We start from the raw sequence: 24243 nt of genomic DNA on the forward strand, positions 1-24243 counted from the left end.
ACAGCTTTTTACCAATTATTTGCAGTATACAACTTTTGTCAACACTACCATGCTTTGGGAGATTACATTAAATAACTACCCACCAGCATGGCAGGGTTAATCAAAACCATATTCACAAGAAATTGTCAGGTTTAACTTTTTGCTGATCTTTTAAAAGGTTATCAGGAATTGCTATTGAATAATTGTAGGCTTAAAAGAATTCAAAGCATTTCATGAAAAGAGACTGCATCTTCCCAGAGAAATCAGCTTTGCCACAGTTAACCAAAAAAATAAACATACTTTCACTTCAAGGATACCCTATTGATGTTAATTTTCTTACATCATGGGTAAGATCTGACCATTGGCTTTCAGGTTGAAATGGTGGATTTTAATTTGTTTAAGGCTATCAATAGGCCAACACTGATCAGTCTGGGTCAATTAATATAAACTTTAATCTTAAAAACACAATTCTACAGGACATACACTGACATTTGGGTTGAAACGGAAAACTTATAACCTCTATGTAACAGTTAAATTCAGTGTTCAAGTGTCCATGATATTGACCTGTTTATTCTTCTGATTGAACAATAGCTGGTATATTCAGGACTGGTGGTGGCCATTCGAGGATTTGTTACCATTCTTCTAGCAGCAGGATATTATGCTTAGCAATGCTAACTCAGATTTTCTTTTTCTAAATAAAATCCATCATTGAAATATATATGCTAATATAGATAATCTAGTCTGTATGTTTTATGTTTAATGTCTGTTCCTTTTCACAGACTAGATTGTTAACTACATTGCCTTATACATTTCAATGATGGCTTTTATTGTGATAAAGAAAATCTGAGTGCTGCCAGCATTATATCCTGCTGCTAAAATAATGCTAATGAAGCCTCGATTGGCCATCACTATTCAGGACCATGCTTATTTCAGATATTGGATATGAATAACGATCTTACCATCTCACTATAAGAACTTGAGAGGATGTTCCAAGACATTTCACACTTTCCCAGGTTTACATTCATTATAGCATAAAAAAGGTGTTCATAATCTCTACACTCAATTTGATTGAGAAACTGCTTTAGCATATGGACATTTTTAAAATGGAAAATTTAAATATGCAGAACTATTTACTTAAAATCATCATGTACAAAAGCCAATGTATGTCCAAAATCTGGTTCATTTGTCAAATTCCACAGAAAAATAACTTCAGACTTTTAGGAATTCTTATCTAAACAGATGAGCCATCAGTAGTGTGGCTAGGAAGCTAGTCAGGACAGCCACTCCGCTGGCCAAGCTGTGATCGCCCCGGCCATACAGCTGTATATCTGGTATGTTGTTGCGGAGGAAGCTGGAGAAGGTTGACACCTTGGCATAGATGCCAGGCTGATTGGCCGCGGCACAGCCCAGGCCAAAACTCACAACCCCGGCTTGTACCCAGGTCCCGTTCTGCATCTTGCAGACTAGGGGTCCTCCTGAGTCCCCCTGTGGGGGGAAAGAGAGAGATAATACGTAAGAAAAAGAAGCTCACACCCAGGCTTTGGTGCAATATTACATTCTTAAACATATTTCCATAGCACAATGTCTATTCCTAAGAATTTGACACATGCATACATACCTCTACACTTGCAAAGAAAAGATTAAGATGGGCAAAAGAACACAGACTTGAGAGGATGAACTCTGCCTAGAAGGCCAGCATCCCAGAGTTGCCTATTCTTGACACTGAGGCAGTACTATTTAATGAAGCTGCCAGTTGAGAGCCTGTGAGGCATCTGTTCCTCAAATTAGACAACAATGTATGTCCTCTTGCTCAGGTGTACCACCGGGGCCTCCCACACCTCTTACTATCCTGGTTAGAGCCAGTTTGCGCTGTTCTGTGAAGGGAGTACTACACATCCTTGTATGAGAGACTGACGAGTTTTAGAAGAACGTTTCTGGCAATTTTGAGCCTGTAATCGAACCCACAAACGCTGATGCTGAAGATACTGAACTAGTCTAACAAACGCAGAAAGGATGATAATGATCAATTAGCCTTTTAAAATTATAAACTTGGATAAGCATACACAACATGCGATTTGAACAAAGAAGTTACGGTTGCTGAGAATGGGCCTCTTAATGCCTATATAGATATTCCCCCCCAAAAATGCTTTTCCTTTAAAAACAAAGACATTTTGAAACTTTTGGTAGTATATACTGAAGTAAAATATGATAGCTGGCAATTATTTTTTTGCAATTATTTATTTATAGAAGAGGATTATTATTCTTTGGTCTGATACTGTGGTTCTAAACTCTGGTTCTCAAGTACCCCAAGAATACACATTTTCATAGTAGCCCCAGCCAAGCCGAAATCCTTAAATTTGTCAATTATTTGCTGCATTGCAAAAATGTGGCAAAGGTACAGTATCTTACAAAGTGACTACACCCCTCACATTTTTGCAAATATTTGATTACATCTTTTCATGTGACAACACTTAAGAAATGACACTTTGCTACAATGTAAAGTAATGAGTGTACAGCTTGTAAAACAGTGTAAATTTGCTGTCCCCTCAAAATAACTCAACACACAGCCATTCATGTCTAAAAGTGAGTACACCCCTAAGTGAACATGTCCAAATTGGGTCTATTTAGCCATTTTCTCTCCCTGGTGTCATGTGACTCGTTAGTGTTACAAAGTCTCAGGTGTGAATGGGGAGCAGGTATGTAAAATTCTCTCACACTCCCGCATACTGGTCACTGGAAGATCAACATGGCACATCATGGCAAAGAACCCTGAGGATCTGAAAAATAGAATTGTTGCTCTACATAGAGATTGCATAGGCTATAAGAAGATTGCCAAGACCCTGAAACTGAACTGCAGCACAGTGGCCAAGACCATACAGCGGTTTAACAGGACAGGTTCCACTCAGTACAGGCTTCGCCATGGTCGACCAAAGAAGTTGAGAACACATGCTCCGCGTCATATCCAGAGGTTGTCTTTGGGAAATAGACGTATGAGTGCTGCCAGCATTGCTGGAGAGGGGGAAGAGGTGGGTGTCAGCCTGTCAGTGCTCAGACCATACGCTGCACACTGCATCAAATTGGTCTGCATGGCTGTCGTCCCAGAAGGAAGCCTCTTCTAAAGATGATGCACAAGAAAGCCTGCAAACAGTTTGCTGAAGAAAAGCAGACTAAGGACATGGATTACTGGAACCATGTCCTGTGATCTGATGAGACCAAGATAAACTTATTTGGTTCAGATGGTGTCAAGCATATGTGGCTGCAACCAGGTGAGGAGTACAAAGACAAGTGTCTTGCCTACAGTCAAGCATGGTGGTGGGAGTGTCATGGTCTGGGGCTGCTTGAGTGCTGCTGGCACTGGGGAGCAACAGTTCATTGAGGGAACCATGAATGCCAACATGTACTGTGACATACTGAAGCAGAGCATGATCCCCTCCCTTCTGAGACTGGGCCGCAGGGCAGTATTCCGACATAACAACCCCAAACACACCTCCAAGATGACCACTGCCTTGCTAAAGAAGCTGAGGGTAATGGTGATGGACTGGCCAACCATGTCTCCAGACCTAAACCCTATTGAGCATCTGTGGGGCATCCTCAAACGGAAGGTGGAGGAGCTAAAGGTCTCTAACATCCACCAGCTCCGTGATATCGACATGGAGGAGTGGAAAAGGACTCCACTGGCAACCTGTGAAGCTCTGGTGAACTCCATGCCCAAGAGGGTTAAGGCAGTGCTGGAAAATAATGGTGGCCACACATAATATTGACACTTTGGGCCTATTTTGGACATTTTCACTTAGGGGTGTACTCATTTGTTGCCAGCAGTTTAGACATTAATAGCTGTGTTGTGTTATTTTGAGGGTATAGCAAATATACACTGTTATACAAGCTGTACATGCACTACTTTACATTGTAGCAAATGTCATTTCTTCAGTGTTGTCACATGAAAAGATATAATCAAACATTTACAAAAATGTGAGGGGTGTACTCACTTTTGTGAGATACTGTATATTTGCAAGTAGCAAATCAAGTATATCATTGAAAACTGAGTGAAAAAAAATGTCAGTCACTTGAGACTTTTTCATTAAAAAAACTTTGATGTTCGTAACCATTAATTATTTCTGTTAACAAGCAAACTAATCAAAACAATCTAACTTACTGTTGAAAAAACAAACACAAATCTGGATTTACATCCTCTGATATATTATGGATTGAGAGTTAAACATTACTAGAAGACAGAAGGATTTATTTAATAAAAACATCTGTAATACAAATTCAGTTGAATATAGTGTTTAGGCCATAACTGTTTAGGAGATAAATGACTCCACTTCCTGAGGCATTCTTGAATAGAGAGGAATGGCTGTAAACTCTGGTCTACAGTTTAAATACAAAATATTATACCACATTGCTGACCACTCAAACAACAGTTAAATAAATGACCCACTAACAGAGCTCCAGTCAGTTCTGGAATGGGTTACTAATAATATGCTGTTTCTAAACACAAAACACTAAAAATCTTTGTTTTGAGAGTATTACTCAAAAGTAATCTAGATGTGAAGGTGGCGATGGAGCAATTTTGGCTGCAGCTAATGGAGATCCTAATAGATACTAAAAGCCTCTACATCAAACCACTTACCCGTTTTACTTAAAGTAATTAAACTGTTCAAAGAGTGGTGGATATTCAACGTATAAGCCTGAAGATAAGACTGATGCTTCAACATGCTGCTGAAATGTGGTTCAGCTAGTGTGTAGACATTCACATGGTTGTGGACTAAAATTAACTGGATTCTACAGACGTAACACACAGAGATGATGCAAGCATACCTGGCAGGAGTCCTTGCCCCCCTCCTGGTAGCCGGCACAGATCATGTCATACAGGATGTCCACTGTCTCTGAGGACTGGCTGTACATCGCCTGACAGGAAGATGTTGAGATGATTGGCACCTGAACTTGCTGCAGTGTCCCCACACCACTCAGGGAGACTAAGAGAGAGAAAGAGAATATATATATTTTTTTTTTTTATAATTTAAATTATGCTACAACAGAGGTTTGATTACTTTTCTGATTATTGCTTTTAAAAATATATAGAATAATATATTCAAATAATGAAAATGGGCTTAATGTGCAGTCTCTCAGCTTTAATTTGAGGGTATTCACATCCAAATTGGAGGAAGGGTTCAGGAATGAATATGTAGCCCCCACTTTTTTAAGTGACCAAATGTAATTGACTATTGATTAAAATATGTTTCATGGACAGGTGTGGGCTATTCTATCGTTATTCATCAGTTAAGCAGGTAAAAGGTTTGGAGTTGATTCCAGGTGTGGCAGTCGCATTTGGAAGCTGCGGTCATAGGCCATCCATAGGCTGCAATTTTCTTTTTTAAATACATCAGAGAGATTAGGATTCGGAGTAGCCAAATCAAAAGTTTGGTACATTCTGAGAAAAAAAGAACGCACTGGTGAGCTCTGCAACACAAAAAAGCCTGGACGTCCATGGAAGGCAACAGTGGTGGATGATCGTAGGATCCTTTGCATAGTAAAGTAAAAACCCTTCACAACATCCAGCCAAGTGAAGAACATTTTCCTGGAGGTAGGCATATCATTATCCAAGTCTACCACGAAGAGAAGACTTCACAAGACCAAATAGAGGGTTGGCTTCCAATGGCACTGGGTCACTAGTCTTTATTGATGAAGTGACAGAAGCAGCCGGATGAATTCTGAAATGTATAGGGATATATTGTCTACTCAAATTCAGCCAAATTCAGTGAAGTTGATTGGACGGCACTTCACTTTACAGATGGACAATGACCCAAAACATACTGCAAAAGCAACCCAGGAGTTTAAGGTATAGATGTGGAATATTCTGCAAGGGCAGAGTCAATCCCCTGATTTCAACCTGCTCGAGCATGCATTTCACCATAGGCGTAATTCTATGGGGGGACAGGGGGACACGTCCCCCCCAATATTCAAAGAAGGACAAGTTATGTGCATGCGCCAACACAAAAAGTCCCACAGCTGTCCCCCCCATGACCATGCGTTCCAGACTTCAAGCATTCATTGCCTGCAAAGGATTCTCGACAAAGTATTAAAAATGAACATTTTATTATTTAAGATTGTGCTAATTTGTCCAATTACATTTGAGCCCTAAACAACTGAGGTGCAATTCCTAAACATTTTATATGATATTTTTGTTTAAGCCCTTGAATTAAAGCTCAAAGTCTGCACTTCAATTGCACCTCAGTTGTTTCATTTCAAATCCACTGTGGTGGCATACAGAGCCAAATTTATGAAAATTGTGACAGTGTCCAAATATTTCCAGACCCAACAGTAGAACTTATTGTGTTGGGTGTGTGTTTTTTGGTAAATTTTTCCATCAACCATATTGATTCCATTTCAACTATGCTTGTCTGCAGGTACACTTTAGATATTTGCTTTCATCATTGGATTTCTTTGCAGTCACAAGTTTGTCAGTTGCGATTGTTAACAATTTCAAAATGAAGGCAGATTTGGAGGAAGGTGTAGATAATGCTTCTCCACCATTATGTTTGGAGAGGGGATTCCATTTAAACGCTATGTTTGCAGAGGGGTCAACAAGACCTATAATGAACAGAATACCATCCCGACTGTGAAGCACGGTGGTGGCTCACTGATGTTTTTTGGGGGGGGGTTAAGCTCTAAAGGCACAGGGAATCTTAATTGCAATATTTGTCAAAAGAAATTGTGATTCAATTTTTTTCTTTCTAATTGGCCAGCCCTAGTCACTTTTTTTTCCATGAAAACATACATGAAATTAATTTGAATAGGCAAAATGAATAGGAAATATAGTTAGAAATAATGAAATACAGGTGCTGGTCATATAATTAGAATATCATCAAAAAGTTGATTTATTTCAGTAACTCCATTTAACTTGTATAATGTATACATTCATTCTACACAGACTGATATATTTCGAGTGTTTATTTCTTTTAATTTTGATGATTATAACTGACAACTAATGAAAACCCCAAATTCAGTATCTCAGAAATTTTGAATATTGTGAATAGGTTCAATAATGAAGACACCTGGTGCCACACTCTAATCAGCTAATTTCAAAGAAAGTTATTTGTTTCTGGTCATTTTAAGCCTGTAATCAAACCCATAATTGCTGATGATCCAGATATTCAACTAGTCTAAAGAACTCAACTAGCCAGTTTTATTGCAACTTTAATTAGCACAACAGTTTTCATTTGTGCTAACTGCAAAATGTTTTTCCAATGATCAATTAGAAAAACACACCAAAATAAACTTGGAAAACAAAACTGATGGTTGCTTATTATGGGCCTCTGTACACCAATATACACTCACCTAAAGGATTATTAGGAACACCATACTAATACTGTGTTTGTCCCCCTTTCGCCTTCAGAACTGCCTTAATTCTACGTGGCTTTGATTCAACAAGGTGCTGAAAGCATTCTTTAGAAATGTTGGCCCATATTGATAGGATAGCATCTTGCAGTTGATGGAGATTTGTGGGATGCACATCCATTGAACTGCAGGAAGCAGTATATTGCTATCAAATGTGCAAAGTATGCTGCCTAAAATGGATATGACTAATATTTGGATACATGCTACAAATTGGGATATTCAGGTACTCTCAGACACATAGTTAGGTACATTGGTCAATGATAGATGTGATAGGATAAAGGTGGAGGAGTAGCCATCTATGCTGAATCAAACCCTGCAGAACCCCAAGCACTAAATGTTTCTGTACCTCAGCTTTTTGAGCTATTTGTTATTGATGTATATATTGCTGAAAATTTAAATGTTTATGTAACAGGGACATTCCAACCCCCTGCTGCATTGACAGGTGAAGCTGATACTGTGTGTAAATGTCTGGTCCCTTTTTTGTCCTCTGAGATTGTTATTCTGGGCTAACGCCAGTCTTTGATAAACTGAAGAGATTACGTATTAATTAATATCTTTGTTACAGCTGATTTTAATGCCTACTTTAGGATTAATGTTAAAAACCCTTTAACTCCTCAATAATTTAACAGAATCTGACAAACCCCACAAATACAGATCAACTGTTGTTTTTGCAAACGATACTAGTAATCATTGTCCAGTTGTTTGTATTAGAAGTAATTAACAACAAAATGCTGACCCGCACCTAATTTCGAAGATTTTATTTTTATAATTAACAGGTAGAGTCTTTTTGCAGGATGTATTTTATTCCCGAGTTGTTCTCTGTAAAGGAATTCTCAGACCTGGATCTGGCTCTGGAGCACTTCTCATCCACATTTATCCCTTCAGTTGACAGACATGCCTCTTTTAAATATCACAGTGTGAGATTGTGCAAATCCTTGGTTCTAAAGAGATATCTGAACACCTTAGGCAGAGAAATCAGGCCTGGGCAATTGCTAGAAAGACTGACTTGGTATCTGATTGACAACTCTTCAGGCAACAGAGAAATAGATGTACTGTAGCAATTAAAATGGCCAAATCCAGTTTTTACTTAGATGGAATTTCTACCGCTTCAGGTGATCCATCCAGATGTTAGAAAAACAAATAGGCAAATTCAGTTGGACTCTTCAATCATTACAGATAAAAATGCATTTGGAAAAGCATTTAGCATACATTATCTGAACAGGTTTTATATTTGACAGAAATAATTGTTGGGTGTCCACACACAACCAGTCACCTGTTCCCTCAGAGGCACCACAATGCATAGTGAACTCTCCATCAGCAACTTCTGAATCCTTATTTTAACATCAAAAACACTCTGCAGGTGTTTTGGGTTAATTAGCTGATTAAAGTGTGGCACCAGGTGTCTTCAATATTTAACCTTTTCACAATATTCTAGAGATACTGAATTTGGGATTTTCATTAGTTGTCAGTTATAATCACCACATTTAAAAGAAATACACATTTGAAATATATCAGTATGTGTGTAATGAATGAATATAATATACAAATTTTACTTTTTGAATGGAATTACTGAAATAAATCAACTTTTTTATGATATTCAAATTTTATGACCAGCACCTGTAGTTTTGCTGTCATTTATTTGTGAAATAAGCTATTGCTTGAGAATAAGCGTTCCCTGGCCTGTGCAGAAATGAAGGTCTATAAAAATTGTATACTATAAATAGTAGGCTAGAATAAATACATTTATTGCCCATCAGAGCTGCGGAGCTTCTGAAATTGTGTGAGCCGTGTTTGATACTATTCATTACATTGCAAACAATCTTTCTATTCCTTTACAGCAGTCTTAACCACCTGGCCTCATAGCTTAAAAGTATCTGATCGCATATCTCCATTTAAATTGTAATAAAACAGCCTTTCCGGTGTGCAAGTAGGCTATGTTGAGCTCAAACGCAAGACATGCGGAGGAGAGAGATGAAAGTTCCTATAACCTGTCTGAAACTAACAGCAAAACATGAACTAACGCACAAAATATTAAATTTTTATTATATACATTTCAGATACATGCTTTATTCGACTCGGGAACCAATGGTCAACTACATAGTACTGTATTCAATACAGTTGGAAAACTGATCAAATTTCTAATATATTGGTAAAGAACCTCCGGGTATTGAAGCATGAAATGAGACGTATTACTTTAACTTTTAAGTGGATTGTAATTTACACATAAAGCTTGAGAAATGGAAAGAACTAATACGCTGCTTTTTTTCTAAAGTTTAGGCAACCGAAATATACTGACTACACCTTTATAGCACATAACTCGAAAGTTTTTGATGGTTACATTTTGATGCAACCCCTTGTTAGCAACGGTATTGTCACAACACTTCTTGCTAATGGTAGCAAGCTCATTATTTCTACAGGCAGCAAGTTCAATCAGATACATTGATAGTCATTGCTTCCTACCGATGAAGCTGGCGACTTTGCCATGTGCTATGGGTTTTAAGGATTCTAAAAAAGGGTCCTTTCCTTTCAAGTTTAACGGCAAGGAGGATGAGAACTATGTTGGCCCCCATCTGGAACCATATTACTACAGTGTGAATACCATGATGGCTAAAGAAAAAGATTGGCTTTTGCAGTGGCACAAAACGGTTTCCACAGACAACTTTGTCATGAAGGATGAATTATAAAATTACTGTGTGAATAATGTGATCATCTTGAGAGAGGTTTGTATGCATTACAGACTTGAGTTCCTGGAATGTGGTTGTGTTGACCCCTTCAGATCGATTACTATTGCTTCAGCTTGCATGAAAGTCTTTTGCAACAGATACCTTACACCAAGGACACAATCCCCTCAAACAACTACAATCGTTGTCAGAAAATATTCTCAAATGGCTTGAATATCTGGCCTCTGATGAGAATATAATCGATACAGCATGCCCTGAACCGTGGTGAAATGAAAATCGGGGCATATTATGTTGAACGTGATGGTGTTCACAGCCTATGCATTTCTAGGCTGTTTCTGGCACGGATACCCAGTGTCATTGTTCAGCAAGCCGGTGACAACAAGCCGGTGAAAAAGATTCAGTATGGGTTCAGTATGGGTTCTTTTGAAGCTTGAAGCTTCAAAAGAACAACAAAACGTACATGTTCAATACATATAGGAGTGTGAGTGGAATCTGCTCGAAAACACATCCGCAGATGTCCAAGCTTTTTCTTGAAGATCTTTGATGCTCCAGAGCACATTGACCCATGTGAGGCTCTTTTCGGCGGTTGTACCAACGCATGTCTTTTGAAGTTTACGGCTCAAGAAGGGGAGACTATTCAGAATAAAGATGTCTGTAGTCTTTTACCATTCTGCAACATGACAAAGACTTATCCGATTGGTCACCCAAACATAATATTTGGAGATTTCAAACCACTAGACCAAGGTTCGGCAAATGACGGCCCGTGGGACAAAACTGGCCCGCCAGCAATAATATCCGGCCCACGGCATGATTATTTTGACTGTGGCTAGCGCTGAAATAGATCTCAGTCATGACAGCAACATACTCACATAAACACTTCCTCTTTAGTGATTTTGCCTACAAAATTAAAATGTAAGAACATTTTTGCAACAATGTTTTATTTGGAATTTAATTGTGAGTTTTTACTTTGAAAAGTTCTGAAGAGCATTCAAGTGTGGTTTGCTTGACAGACCTCTGACATAGCGGTCGGAAATGTGTCGTATGAAAAAACTAACAGTATAATGTTATACTCTTTGAAAACAGCGACAACTTCAGTGCAAATAAGACACACTGGCTTTGCATTCAAGAAACTAGGTAAGATGAAGGCATAGTTGTTTTTCCATTCATCTCTGAATGCCCCATTTCCACTGTCAACTTTCCTCTTTAGACTCTTTGATAGTGCCATTTTGTGTATACAGCTAGCTTAAATGTTTAGCTCAACACACAACGTAATAGCCTAGCCTACCTCCAGCACGCAAACAATTAAAAAATGCAATGTAGAATGTGTGGATGCCAAGGAATAATTCTGAGAATAAAAGTAGGCTATGTCAAATAATTATTACAATATGTTAGGCTCCAATGTGTAACAAAGAAGTAAATTAAAATGATACACATTTATTATTCACAATATGGAAAGAGGAAATAAAACATGTACGTAATCAAAAACATGATTCAAACATGCCATTAATGGCCATATTCAAGTCTTCTTATTTCTTGAGTTATTTTTTAATTAAAAAAAGATTATAAAAAATAAATACAAAATAATAGCCCAATGCCAAACTTACTTGCCGAACCCTGCTCTAGACACATACTTTCGTATTGTTATGGCTACTGTGTGTCTGCCAAAAGGCCCTTTATCAACTTGAACACAAATTCTCATCTTGTTAAAAAATTCAGGTGACAATCAGTAGATTAGCATTTTAAGAAGACAAATACACCCCAGCCTTTCTCTGTACTTCCTGGAGAGTTTTAAAGATGCAACACACCCACCCTTCACTTATTTACTTATTGACTTTAATGCTACAACACCAGAAGACTACAGTCTGAAAACAGGATTGTTTTCAGAAAGTTTGATCATGTTTAAACGCATTCGTAGAAATCTACCACTTTTGAAGATACTATTTAAGTCTCCGGCAAGTAGAAAAGTTATTTTAGAAACTGCTTCCACAGACCTTATTCTATCTCTCTGTGAAATAGCTCTTAATCAAAGGCGTGGTAATACAGCCTTGACAGAATCACAGCTGCCTAAAGTGGAGAGAAGAAAATCCAACATTATATAACTCAGTCGCAAAGAAAAAACCAATCAATTTGGAGGTTTTCTATTACCGTTACTAAGCGTAGCAGTGCCGTTCCTAACCAGTCTAATTGCATCGAGACGCAGTTAAACAACATTTGACAGGTATGATAGATTAAGAGGTCCTAGCTGAGTGCCAAGCCGGCCAAGCCAATGGTAGTTTTTGGTGGGGACAATGGTTGAGTCGAAGGCAGACAGGTGGACTACCTTTTTATGCTGTGTTGAGGAATGTGTTAGCTTAAGGCGGGGCTTCAGGGCTGTACGTCAGTCGAACAGTGTGCAGTCACACAAACATGACAGTTTCCGGAAATTGCGCCAATCTAACAGTCATACTGTTGCATTCCTTCGATGACTTTAAACAACACTTCTACCATATTATGTGTGCCCTGTTTCAGCCCCAAATAAAACTTTTTGTGAGGCGCTCCATAAACTAGTACTAAAGGTAATTTGATCAGTCAAACCCGGTTTAAACACCTCACCTTCGGACAATTCATCTGGTATCCCGGGGTTGAAAATGCATCCACCAATTCGCCCGTCTTCTAACCTCCACTCCTGTGCCTGGTGTAGTTGATTAATTCAAGCTAAACGCTGCATCAGTTTCTTAGGGGGTGGCATTTTAATCGTGTCAATCCCACAGGGAATTATATTCACAATTTTGGCAAATATTCACATTAAAAAGACTAATGACCATCTCCAAAAGGTATATGGAGCAATTTCCCAACATGTTTCAGGACCTACGCATTGACAACCATATCTTGGATTTACTTTCATCTTGTGGACAGATAGTGTATGTAGCGGTTTTTCCTCCATCCTGAAATATTGAATCACCATCCTTTTCATTTAGCATCACAACAACAAAGTCACTTGGCAAGGACCTGAAACAAGGACCAACAAGAAAATGCTTTTTACCAGCAACTGCCTTCCTGAAAGAATCATTAGAAAATGCCAGTGTAGTTTTAGATCCCATGACAGTACTGAAACTGGTAAATTACCTTTTAATGGCATTAGACAAAGTTTCAGTGTCTGTCCTTGTGCTTCTTGACCTTAGTACTGCCTTCAACACCATTGATCACTCCCTTTTGGAGAGATTGAAAATCCATATTGGTCTATGCGGACACATTCTTGCCTTGTATATCAGAAAGATAGCAGTTTGTATGTATGGATGATCTGTCCTCCGACGAATCAAGGTACACTTTTGGTGTTCAAGGTTTGAGTTCTTGAATGGTTTGTTTCCACTAACAATGCAGCTTTAGTGGCTTGGGACCAGTGTTGGCGGTAACGTGTTACTAAGTAATGCATTACAGTAGTCAGACAAATTTTAAAGGTAGTTAGTTATTTAATTTAAGTAATCCCTTACTAGTTACCTTTTCAAATAAATAACACGTTACTCAATTTCCACTCAGTGCAATCTACGTAGTTTTATGTAGCATTACTTCGCTCTAGTAGCAAGTGGCATCAAAGGACGCAAAGATGGCAGCACCAGCTCTGCACATATAGGCTGTATAATAAGCCTGGCCCGAAAATGTGGAGGCATGTGCAATACAAAATAATATATTGATTTAAGAGATTCTTGATTAAAGAACTAAACGTAATTATTATTTGGCATTATGGTATATGATTACTTGAAATAATAGGATTGGTCACTCTTGCTGTATAATGATTATATGCTGTTGAGTGACACTGACTACACAATACCTGACTAATTAATTATATGACATCCCATTAAATATGTGCCTTTTGGGAATAAATGTTAATACAGAATCAAAGGACTTATCTTCAAGTAACTAAGTAAAATAATGCCTTACTTTCTACAGCAAGAAACTAAGTTACAAAACTAGTTACTTTATGGGAAGTAACTAGTAACTAAAATTAGTTACTTGAAAAAGTTACGTTCCCCAACACTGCTTGGGAAACAGTTTCATAAATTTAGTCAATGCTATTAATGCTAACTCAATACAGGGAAGGAGGTGAATAATGACTCCACTGGACTTTAAGAACAACTCCGGTTAAGCAGAATTTCACCCAAATATGAATCTAGGTCAAACTTTTCCAGAAAGTTGTTTTACATGATTTCAGGTTAAATACAACAATCTCTAGGACAGTGGTTCCCAACTCCGGTCCTTGAGTACCCACAAAAGGACACTTTTGTTGTAGCCCTGGACAAGCACACCCAATTCAACTCAATGAGAGCCTGATAATTAGTTGACAAGTTGAATCAGCTGTGCTGGGCTGGGCCTACAATGAAAATCTTTACTGTTGGGGGTACTTGAGGACCGTAGTTGGGAACCACTGCCGTACTTTGGGAACCCACATTCCTAAAAAGAACAAAAACGACATAATGAAGACGAAGGAACATTCAAAGCATATCTAGAATAAAGTTCTTCAAAAGCACCAATCAGCAGTAGGATATATGAACATTTCCAAGGCATTGATTATCCCTTGGCCCACAGAAAAGTGTATTATCTACAATAGTTAGTCACGGCTGAGCTGAGAGACACCGTGCAAAGTGTAACAATGGCCCAGGTGCTAAAAGTCATGGAACAGCAGCAAAAATGAAACAACTCTAGGAAGTATTAGGGGTTTCACACATTTTTATTTTATAATGGAGCCCACATTCCTCCTAGGAACTTTCAATGCCTCAGAAATGTTTATGACCTTCGTAAGACCTATGCTTTAACAGAATTCTACCTCTAATTCTAGGACTACAGAGAGTTCCTTGGAGTTCATGGCAGGACATTATAGACAGGTGCATGCCTAAAACACTATTATTTACTATCAATCACAATTCAATAAACTAACCCTAACCTCAAGCCTTTTCTTATCCCTAAACTTAACCTTTTACATAAATCTTACCCTAAAACTTATTTTAGGCTTAACCTTAGCAAGCCTTTACTTCATTGGTTGAAAGAATCCTGACTATTCAAATAAAGTAAAACCATTGAATTTGCCACACATGGACTTTCAATCAAGTTCTACAGACATCAAGGATAATCAAAGAATACAGGATGTATCGGAGCTCCATTTGGAACAACATGGCAATATTTAAACAAGACATTTAAGCTTTTCCATTTTCAATAAATGGGCAGAAATTTCTAAAACGTGCTTTTTGTGTGTAAATTGTTGAGCTGTCACAAAGAAAACTTTTTTTAATTGAGTATTCTAGCGATTATACTGGCAATTAATATAATTATTTGGTTAAAGAAAATAATAATAATCCTGTTTAAAAAAAAAATGCTAGGTAGGCCTTGGCAAATTAAAACTGTTGACATAAGCTTAGTAGCAAAAAAAAAATTCTAAGTAAAACTGAATTACCTAAGAATACTGGTCCTTAGTTCGAAATAGGCCAATGCTGAAGCCAAGGCATTTACAGAGAATGAGTGTGAGCAAGTCACCTATCTATCTCTACTTGAGCAGCAAAAGGAGCACATTAGGCTCACTACACAGTCCTCCCTAATAGCAAACAAAATACACACTGCTCAAAAATCATTGAAGGCTGAATTTAAACTCACCGAAAATCTAAGTAAACAATTGAAAGTATGCCAGTGTGAAAGTGAGCATGTCATTTTAAAGCGTCTGGACCCAAATGCATTTACTAATTATTACAATATGTTCACCCGGCAAAGCCAGAACAGGATTGGTCACTCCTCCGAGCCTGGTTCCTCTCTAGGTTTCTTCCTAAATCATCAGATGATCTGGAATGTTCATGTGTGATCAGTATGATCATAGATCAGTGTTGCTGGTTAAGGAGCATTATGGCTTGAGGGAAAAAACTGAGTCTGGAAGTGCATGCCCCGATGCTCCGGTAGCGTCTACCAGGTGGCAACAGTGTTGGGTGGCTGTGATCTTTGATGATGTTCTGTGCTATCGTCAAGCATCGTGTTTGATACATGCACGGATAGGCGATGGCAGCTGATGATGTGCTCCGCAAGACTTTACCACCCTCTGGAGGTACTTGCGGTCTGCAGCGGAGCAGATGTAATACCAGGCAATGTAGCCTGAGATTATGCTTTCAATGGTGAAAAGCATGCTGAAGTTGAGTTTTTACAGACATGACAAATGTATTGAGTCTCCTCAGGAAGTATAGTCGTTTTTAGGCAGTTTTCACTGCCGAGTTTGCTTGTCTGGACCAAGTGAGGTAATATTTGATGAACACACCGAGAAACTTGAATTCGGAGACTCTCTCCACTCCAACGATGAGTATGGGGGCATGACCCCCCCTCTCCCACATCCTGAAGTCCATGATCATATCGGTTTTGCAGACGTTGAAAGAGGTTGTTGTCCTGGCACCACATAGCCAGGTTCTTTTCCGCCTCTCTGAAAGCAGTCTCATCATTGTTGGAGATGAGACTAGAGGTCGACCGATTAATCCTTTGGCCGATTGTAAAACGTCATATCGGCGCCGATCAAACTATTGCTATCGGCAGAAATTGTTTCCGATTGTGGCCGACGGCTGTGCAGCCTCTACAGGTCACTTGTGACTTACATCACCTTGCGAAGCCAGAGGCTCCATACATAAAGTCAAGGTAATGTCACTGTGTACAGTACCGGAGTACCTTTCATTGAAATATAAATTAAGAGCGTTATTTGTTTTTATGAGCATGATAAGGTTGTTGGTTATAGACTGACATTATTAATGCCTAATTCATTAGACTGAAGATAAGCATGCAGCCTGTTTTGCTAGCAAGCATGACTGTTAGAAATTGGCTAGCCGTAAATGTAAGCTTAGCACAATCATAGGGCAATGGCCATATCTGATAATTTTGTGGCCACATTTGCTGAAAATGTGTGCGTTTGATTAACTCCTGAAAATAATCAGAACATCTGTTAGAAACCCCATAGAATGGCACTCTTTCTTCCTTGATTTTATGAGACGAGTGGTGGAGACAGGTTGTCATAAATGCACAACAGACTTTAAATTGTTTTTCAATGTAGACTACATCAGAGATATTTTCCTCAGAAAGCAATTCTCCACTCCATGAAAAAACCTTCAACGCATTATTCTGGCGATAGGGTTAGAAAACGTGGGCTAAACCTTGCGGTCCCGGAGTTTCCTCCCCACTAAAAGTTATCTTCGGAATATGCAATGCAACACTATCAGCGCTGTTCACAATAAAAGACAGGCAGGCCGAGGAAAATAAACCATTTAACTTTTACTTTACTTACCAATTTGGCATTATTTCTCCCAAATACTCCAGCCATGTAACTATCCATTCATGAAATTAAATCGCACACTTTAGGTTCCTTCTTACCCTGGGAATATGCACGAACATTAATGGTTTGTAAAAGTGGCATTACAATGTAAGGGGACACTCAACAGAAGGAATCTTTCCTAGCCAGCGATAAATCACAGAACAGCATCATCCAATGTAATCCACCAAATCACACTACTGGATGTTCTGTTACCAGCGTATACAAGCCTTTCTGGAGAGAAAGCGGTTTCCTCCATTATATCAGGCTTCTCAACTGGAATATCTGAAAAATAAATAGCTTAATTATATATTATATATAAATAATTTATATATAATTTATATAGCTAAATAGATATTTATATATTGGGGTTTACGTTAGCCGGGCAAATGCCAGCCTTTTGCCAGTATTGGGTGTAGTTGTCCGGCAGATGAAAATATCAAAAGGCCAAAATATTTGGTGGGAAATATGCCAAATAAATAAATAGATAAATAGCATATTAAATAACCCAATAGTGTGACATATATGATCGGTCCTATAAGAACAACAAGCTTCAGCTGTTTCAGTAAGAAATTACTGAGTGTTTGGTCATGTGACTGAGCATGGCGAAAGATTCAAAAGCCTCACATTCCAGCAGCAACTCTAGCATACAACTCTGAAATGTCCAAGGTGAAGCAGACATCCCCAGGCCGTAAAAAAAAAAAAAAGAAAAGCATGTTGCAACTGAGGCCAGCAAGATAAAAAGCACAGAAAAGTGTCGTTATTTGAAATAGCCTTCCGTATGTAGCAAAACGTGTTTCAACATTTAATATGGGACAACATACTCATTGGCATACATTTTAATGGCCATTATCTAATCAGGAATATGGTTGGAAATGACAAAATTGGACCTACAATATTAGTCAAAATGTTTTACACACACAATAATGTTTTTTTTTTGTCGATCAGAGTTGATCTGACCAGCGACTGAAATGTGTTTTCTATTAATAATGTCGCGAAATTAGGCTACATTATGGTGCATTGCAAAATAATTCTAAACTAGGTTAAACACACTGACATTTAGAAGCAAACGAGTTTCAGAAAATGATCTGCGCCTATACATTTTGCAGAGCTGTCAAACGCTCTTTTGCACACATAGTCCAGACATTCTATGGAAACTGACATAATTTGCATGGTATTTGTTGAGACATTTATAACATTGGCTTTAAAATCCCTTATTCAGCTTGGAAACAATTTGTAATCAAAATATTTTGCAAAGAGATGGTTATCTATAAAATAATTGCTATCTGGCTCAAACTTATTGTGATCAGGTAATTACATAATAATTGATTGCCCAGTTACAGCCTATATGCTCAGTTAATTCTGCTGACTAATTTCAATAAAATAATATTTGTTAGATCATAGCATTTTTGTTTTATTGCTGTTTAAATGTAGGATATTATATGGCTATTTAAAACATGTCCGGTAGCTGTTCTATATGGCTGCATATCTGGAATTTTAACAGACATATATTGGCTGTCAAAAAAAAAGTCTAACGTAAACTCTGATAGCCCCCACCCACAGTGTTATTTTGCATACTACAATAAGTTTGATGTCAGTGCTACAGGGCGGTATTCGTTAGAGCAGGTGATGGAAGGTTTCTTTGGTACAGGGATGATGGTGGTCTGTTTGAAGCAGGAGGGGACTGCAGACAGGGAGAGGTTGAATATGGTGTTGAATACATCCGCTAGATGGTCAGCGCACCCCCTGAGGAAACGGCCTGGAATGTCATCTTGCCCTGGTGAATTCCAAGGGTTCATCTTTATTTTTAACTCTCCTCAGGTCAGCAGTTGTTAGGTACAGAGTGCATTTGTCCTCGTCCTGAGCATGCCTCACCGAAGGAATTGTGTTGGTCACCTCAAACTTTGCTTAGAAGGTGTTGAGCTGGTCAGGGAATGAGGCGGTGGGACGAGCATCACTGCTATTTCTCCCTTTGTAGTCTGTGATGTGTCACAGTCCACACCACATGTGTCTGGGGTCAGAACTGTGACCCCATCTCATTCCTGTAGTCTTTTTCCATCCCTGATAGCAATGCATAGTTCATATCTGGATCACCTCAAAGCCTCCAGGTCCAGGCTCTGAGCTTAGCATGGACATTACCATTTACCCAGGGCTTTTGGTTGGGGGAAAATCCTGACATTGACCCTCGGGATGACATCATCGATCCACTTGCAGATATATGTTGACACAGAGTCTGTGTTTTCACAGAACATCTGCCAATACGTTGTTTCAAAGCAGTCCTGTAGCGCAATAATGGATCCCTCATTCCAGTGTTGAACTGTCTGAGAAACCGGTTTATCTTGTTTTAGGCGTTGTCTATAGGATGGGAGGAGCAAAATTGATAAGTGATCAGCCTTACCACAAGCAGGGCGGGGGAGGGGTATGTAACCATTTCGTATTTGTGAATAACAATGGTCAAGATTCTGCTAACCACAGCTAGTGGTATTTTGGCAAACAACAACAGAAGCTGCCTCAGGGTGATAGTCCTCTGGCCCATTTACTACTCCTTATAGGTCTTCCAGTGCATGTGTTTTAACTGCTTGCGGGGGTATATAGACTGCTGTGATAATAGCGGAGTGGAATTCCCGCGAAACGTAGAAGGGCCGTACCTTTACAGTCATTAGCTCCAGGTCGGGTGAACAGGGTTGAGAGTACTGCAACATCATTTCCCCAGTGAGAGTTAACCATAATGCAGACCCCTCAACCCTTACGTTTACCGGACTTCAACGTTCTGTCTTGCCATTAGATAAAAAAAGCCAGCAGGGGTGACGCACAAGTCTGGCACTGTAGGATCGAGCAATGTCTCTACAAGTGCTAGCACCCAACAGTTCGCAATGTCCTGTTGAAAGTTAATCTGTGAGTGTAATTCGTCCATTTTATTGTCTAGGGATTGAGCATTTGCAAGCAAAATGCAAGGTAATGGCGGATTGCAGTATCTCATCCGAGATCTGCAAAGGATATCGGTACATTTGCCTCTCTTCTTTCTCCTCCGTTGGCATATTGGTAAACAAACTGGCAGCAGGACAAAGGAATCACAGCAAGCGAAAGTATTAGTCGGTCATATTTTATGAGCGACAGTCCAGCTTGAACAAAAATGGTCCATGAATGGATTGTTCTTTTTCTAATGTTTCTGCAAATGAAGTGCTGCTGTAAAATGCAAGCAGTTTTGCAATCACCACCACATTCATCACAGTCATAAGCCACGTTTCAACCAAAGGAACCCGGAACCTTTAGTCCCAGGAACTACTTTTCAAGGAACTAAAAGGTTCCTTCATTGTTGTGTGGTTCCGCGGCAGACTGAAACCCTGCCAAGGTCAGGCTCGCTGACGTATGTTCTCACTATGACATATCACCATACAAAGCCAGACTGCAACAGTAAACTCTGAGCTGCTGTTGATCGTGTTTTATTGGATTTTACAAGCTATTGTGGAGACGGAGTGTGAGAAGACGGATTCACGCTATCGCAAATTTAAAAAAAAGTTATTTATCGGTTGTGATTTAATAAATATTTCAGCAGTAAACGAGACAGTGTGGGAGTTCTTCGGTTTTCAGATTTATGGAAATAGCCACTATACATTTGGTTCCATGACTATATTTTTATCTCCACAAATGTAGGCGCAAAATACAAGTATAAATAACTAACAACATGTTTATATTTTTTAAGCTTCTCCTGGCACTGTTTCCCGGTGTGAATAATGTCCAGCTCAGTTAACTTGCAGGATTTGTGTGTACACCTTATCATCATGATCGCCGTTTCCAATTCTGGCTGGATTTTGGTCCTCAGCATGAACATGCAATAAGGCCAGGACTTCATATTCGGTGGTGTTAATGTGAATGGAACAATGTATGCTGGTTCTCATCGCTTTGGAGTTTCACATCAAATGCACTTTAGGTTGCTTTCTGAATAAAAGACAATGTCTGTCTGCTACACATGAGAAATGAGTGCACAATAAGCTCCTTGGTCACTAAAACTATCCACCCAGCTTTTGTATCACACCTCTAAATACAACACAAACAATATAGAGACCAATCATGTGCTGAAATTAGTTTGGAGTTAAAATTTCATTAGGAGCTCAAAGGAAATACAGGGGTAATAACAGTTGGCAGAGTTGGTAGCCATTTTAAATTCACATTAGTGTAAAACAAAATGATTTTACACAAATAATGAATTGTTGGCGACAGGAGTAGAAGGCACATATATTGTGTAAGAGTGTATGATTGATATTGGCTGCTCGAATAGTTTAAATGTATGCATGTTCAGCCAAAGGAAAAAAGGCTAAGGATTAACTACTAAAAACAAAAACACACTTGAAACAATACCCCAATCACATGATGATTGACCTTACCATGCAACAGACTATGCGCCACAGAATATATGTAAATGAATAGCTAGGACATTAATTCCTGACCAAAGTCTCAACTTTTATGGTTATCACAAAATAATGCATATATTAAATGTCTCCTAATATTATAAAACAATGTAACAAAAACCTTGGTACGATTGCTCAATGCATTTAACCCGTGGGCTGCGTCTCCTCACCGTTGGCCTCTGCTCCAATTCAGCACTGCAAGCCCCACTCCCAAAAGTTCCGGTACTTTGGGAAAGTACCTTTCCCCGAGCAGGGACTGTTTTGGGGATAGAATATAGTCCCCGGAACTTCCTGTGGTGGAAACGCAGCGAGTTCCCTAAATGGTTCCTATTGCCTGGGTATGGTTCCTGTGGTGGAAATGCAGCGAGTTCCCTGAATGGTTCCTATTTCCTGGGTATGGATCCTGTGGTGGGAACGCAGCGAGTTCCCTGAATGGTTCCTATATATATATTAAGTTAAGTACTGTGCATTCAGAAAGTATTCAGACCCTTCGCTTTTTGTTACATTACAGCTGATAGATATTGGGCATGAAACGTAACTGAATTAAGCTTGACACAATGTATGGGAGTACTAACTAACTATCTCTGTACGAAGGTAGGAAATGTGATGCCCCATTGCTGATGGGTACCACACACCCAATATTGACCCAGCGCTGGGTTGAAAACATTACCGAATTTTTAACCAAGTATTTATTTTGCGTGTGTACTACCACTTGTGCCTATTACCATAAGTACAGTTTTTCTCAGGGCATGATCACTTATCCATATAATATACACTGGCCAGGGGGTGCACATATCTGATACTGGTATCGGAAAATTGTTAGATATTGGCAGAACATTTGGAATCGGGTATCGACGACAACAAGTCTATGTAATGAGCCAATGCCACAAAAAAGGTTGTCCTAACAATGTGGCGCAAACACATAAGTTGTTGCTAATGGGTAGACCGGAACAAAACAACCACAAGGTCTGCAGTCTGGAATTATTTCACACTTAAAACAGCCACTAGTACGACTGGTACTGAAACACTAACTCACACCCTTTGATGCAGATACAACTATGCAGGCATGTTACATATTAGGTCTTTGCATGTGGTAATCAACGTAATTCTGAATTGTCAATTTTAAGACACAATTCACCCAAGTTGTGTCAAAAATGCATAGCTTGGCCAGAGAAATCGCCTGCGGAAAACACTAACAAACATAGACCAAACTGTTTCACCGTTCCCTCCTGATTTAATTGGTGGGGGACAATCACTATATTAGCCGAATAAATCATCACCATCTCCTCTCACCTCCGTCACGTATGTTTCCCCAGCCGGTAACAAAACAGGAAATGTCCCCAGAGAAATCTGTCCCGGCATCAGGCAGACAGATCGGATGGATATGCTTCGACCAGGGTACCGGGCTGTCCAGCTGCAACAACGCCATGTCCTGTCCAGACTTGGGATCCGTGTAGCTGGATGGGATCACGACGCGCGTCACTTGGCGTGACAACTCATTGGGATTCCAACCGTTGAGCTTGAGACGTCCCAGGTATAGCGTGTAGCCCGACAAGTCGTATGGACTGGGAAAGAGGGGAGGGCAGTCAATTTACAATGAATACAGCTTTGTTGTCCAAATGTTTTGCTAATAACTGAAGGTAATTCTGCATATTTCTATACCTTGCTATACCATTCATACACACAGTTAAGGGGTGGATGGAAAATATATTTTGGTTTGTTTTTACAGTATGTGTTTGTCCAATGGTGCCCCATGTGAGCAAACTGCAACACAGTTCATACATTAGCTAGATTCGTAACCCTTATTATGTGTACCAAATGTAATCAAACGGACTGATACAGATAAAGTAAAACACCATTATGGCGCAACCATGTAGGGCTGCAACCAATTATTATTTTGGTAGTTGATTAATCTGTAGATTAATTTTTCAGTTAGTCTACTATTATTTTTGTCACAACCTCCAACTCTGCTTCCTGTGGGCAGGGCTCCTGTACCGGGCTCCAGTGCATGTTTTACCTCACCTGCTCAAGTCTGCACACCTGTGAATGTCACCAAGTTATCCAGTCTCTGCCTTAGCATAAGTTCCGATAGCAAATTAAAATAATCACCTCTTAATAAGGGCACATAAAGGTATGATTAGACGATAAACGAACAATCAGTTATCAGTTCATACTCAACATGTGGGATGCAGGTGAAATGGGCAGGAGTAAAGATCTGAGCAACATTGACAAGGACCAAATTGTCATGGCCAGATGACTGGGTCAGAGATTCTCTGAAACAGCAAGGCTTGTGGGGTGCTACCAGTCAGCCTTGGTAAGTACCTCCAACAGTGGTCAGAGGGGGGTGCAAACCACAAATGACAGGGTTTTGGGCACCCAAGGCTCATCAATGTACAAGGGCAATGAAGGCTATCCCATCCGGTCCGAACTGAAAGAAGGTCTACCGTGGCACAAATCACAATAAATGTGTATGTGG

General features: G+C 39.3%; 1 protein-coding gene across 2 annotated transcripts in view; it reads right to left on the reverse strand.

Annotated features, from left to right (window-relative positions):
• Positions 1-800: 800 nt before the first annotated feature.
• Positions 801-24243, reverse strand: part of zgc:92313 (serine protease) — a 51764-nt gene continuing 28321 nt past the window's right edge. For both annotated transcript variants that reach the window (XM_013131976.4, XM_010866861.4), the window contains exons 4-6: positions 23061-23332; positions 4798-4955; positions 801-1464 (exon numbers count right to left, since the gene is read on the reverse strand). In XM_013131976.4, the coding sequence (XP_012987430.2) occupies positions 1207-1464; positions 4798-4955; positions 23061-23332 (688 nt within the window). In that variant the 3' untranslated portion in view covers positions 801-1206. The remainder of the gene's footprint in view (positions 1465-4797; positions 4956-23060; positions 23333-24243) is intronic.

This window comes from Esox lucius, chromosome 5 (genome assembly GCF_011004845.1).
Source record: "Esox lucius isolate fEsoLuc1 chromosome 5, fEsoLuc1.pri, whole genome shotgun sequence".
Lineage (NCBI taxonomy): Eukaryota > Metazoa > Chordata > Actinopteri > Esociformes > Esocidae > Esox > Esox lucius.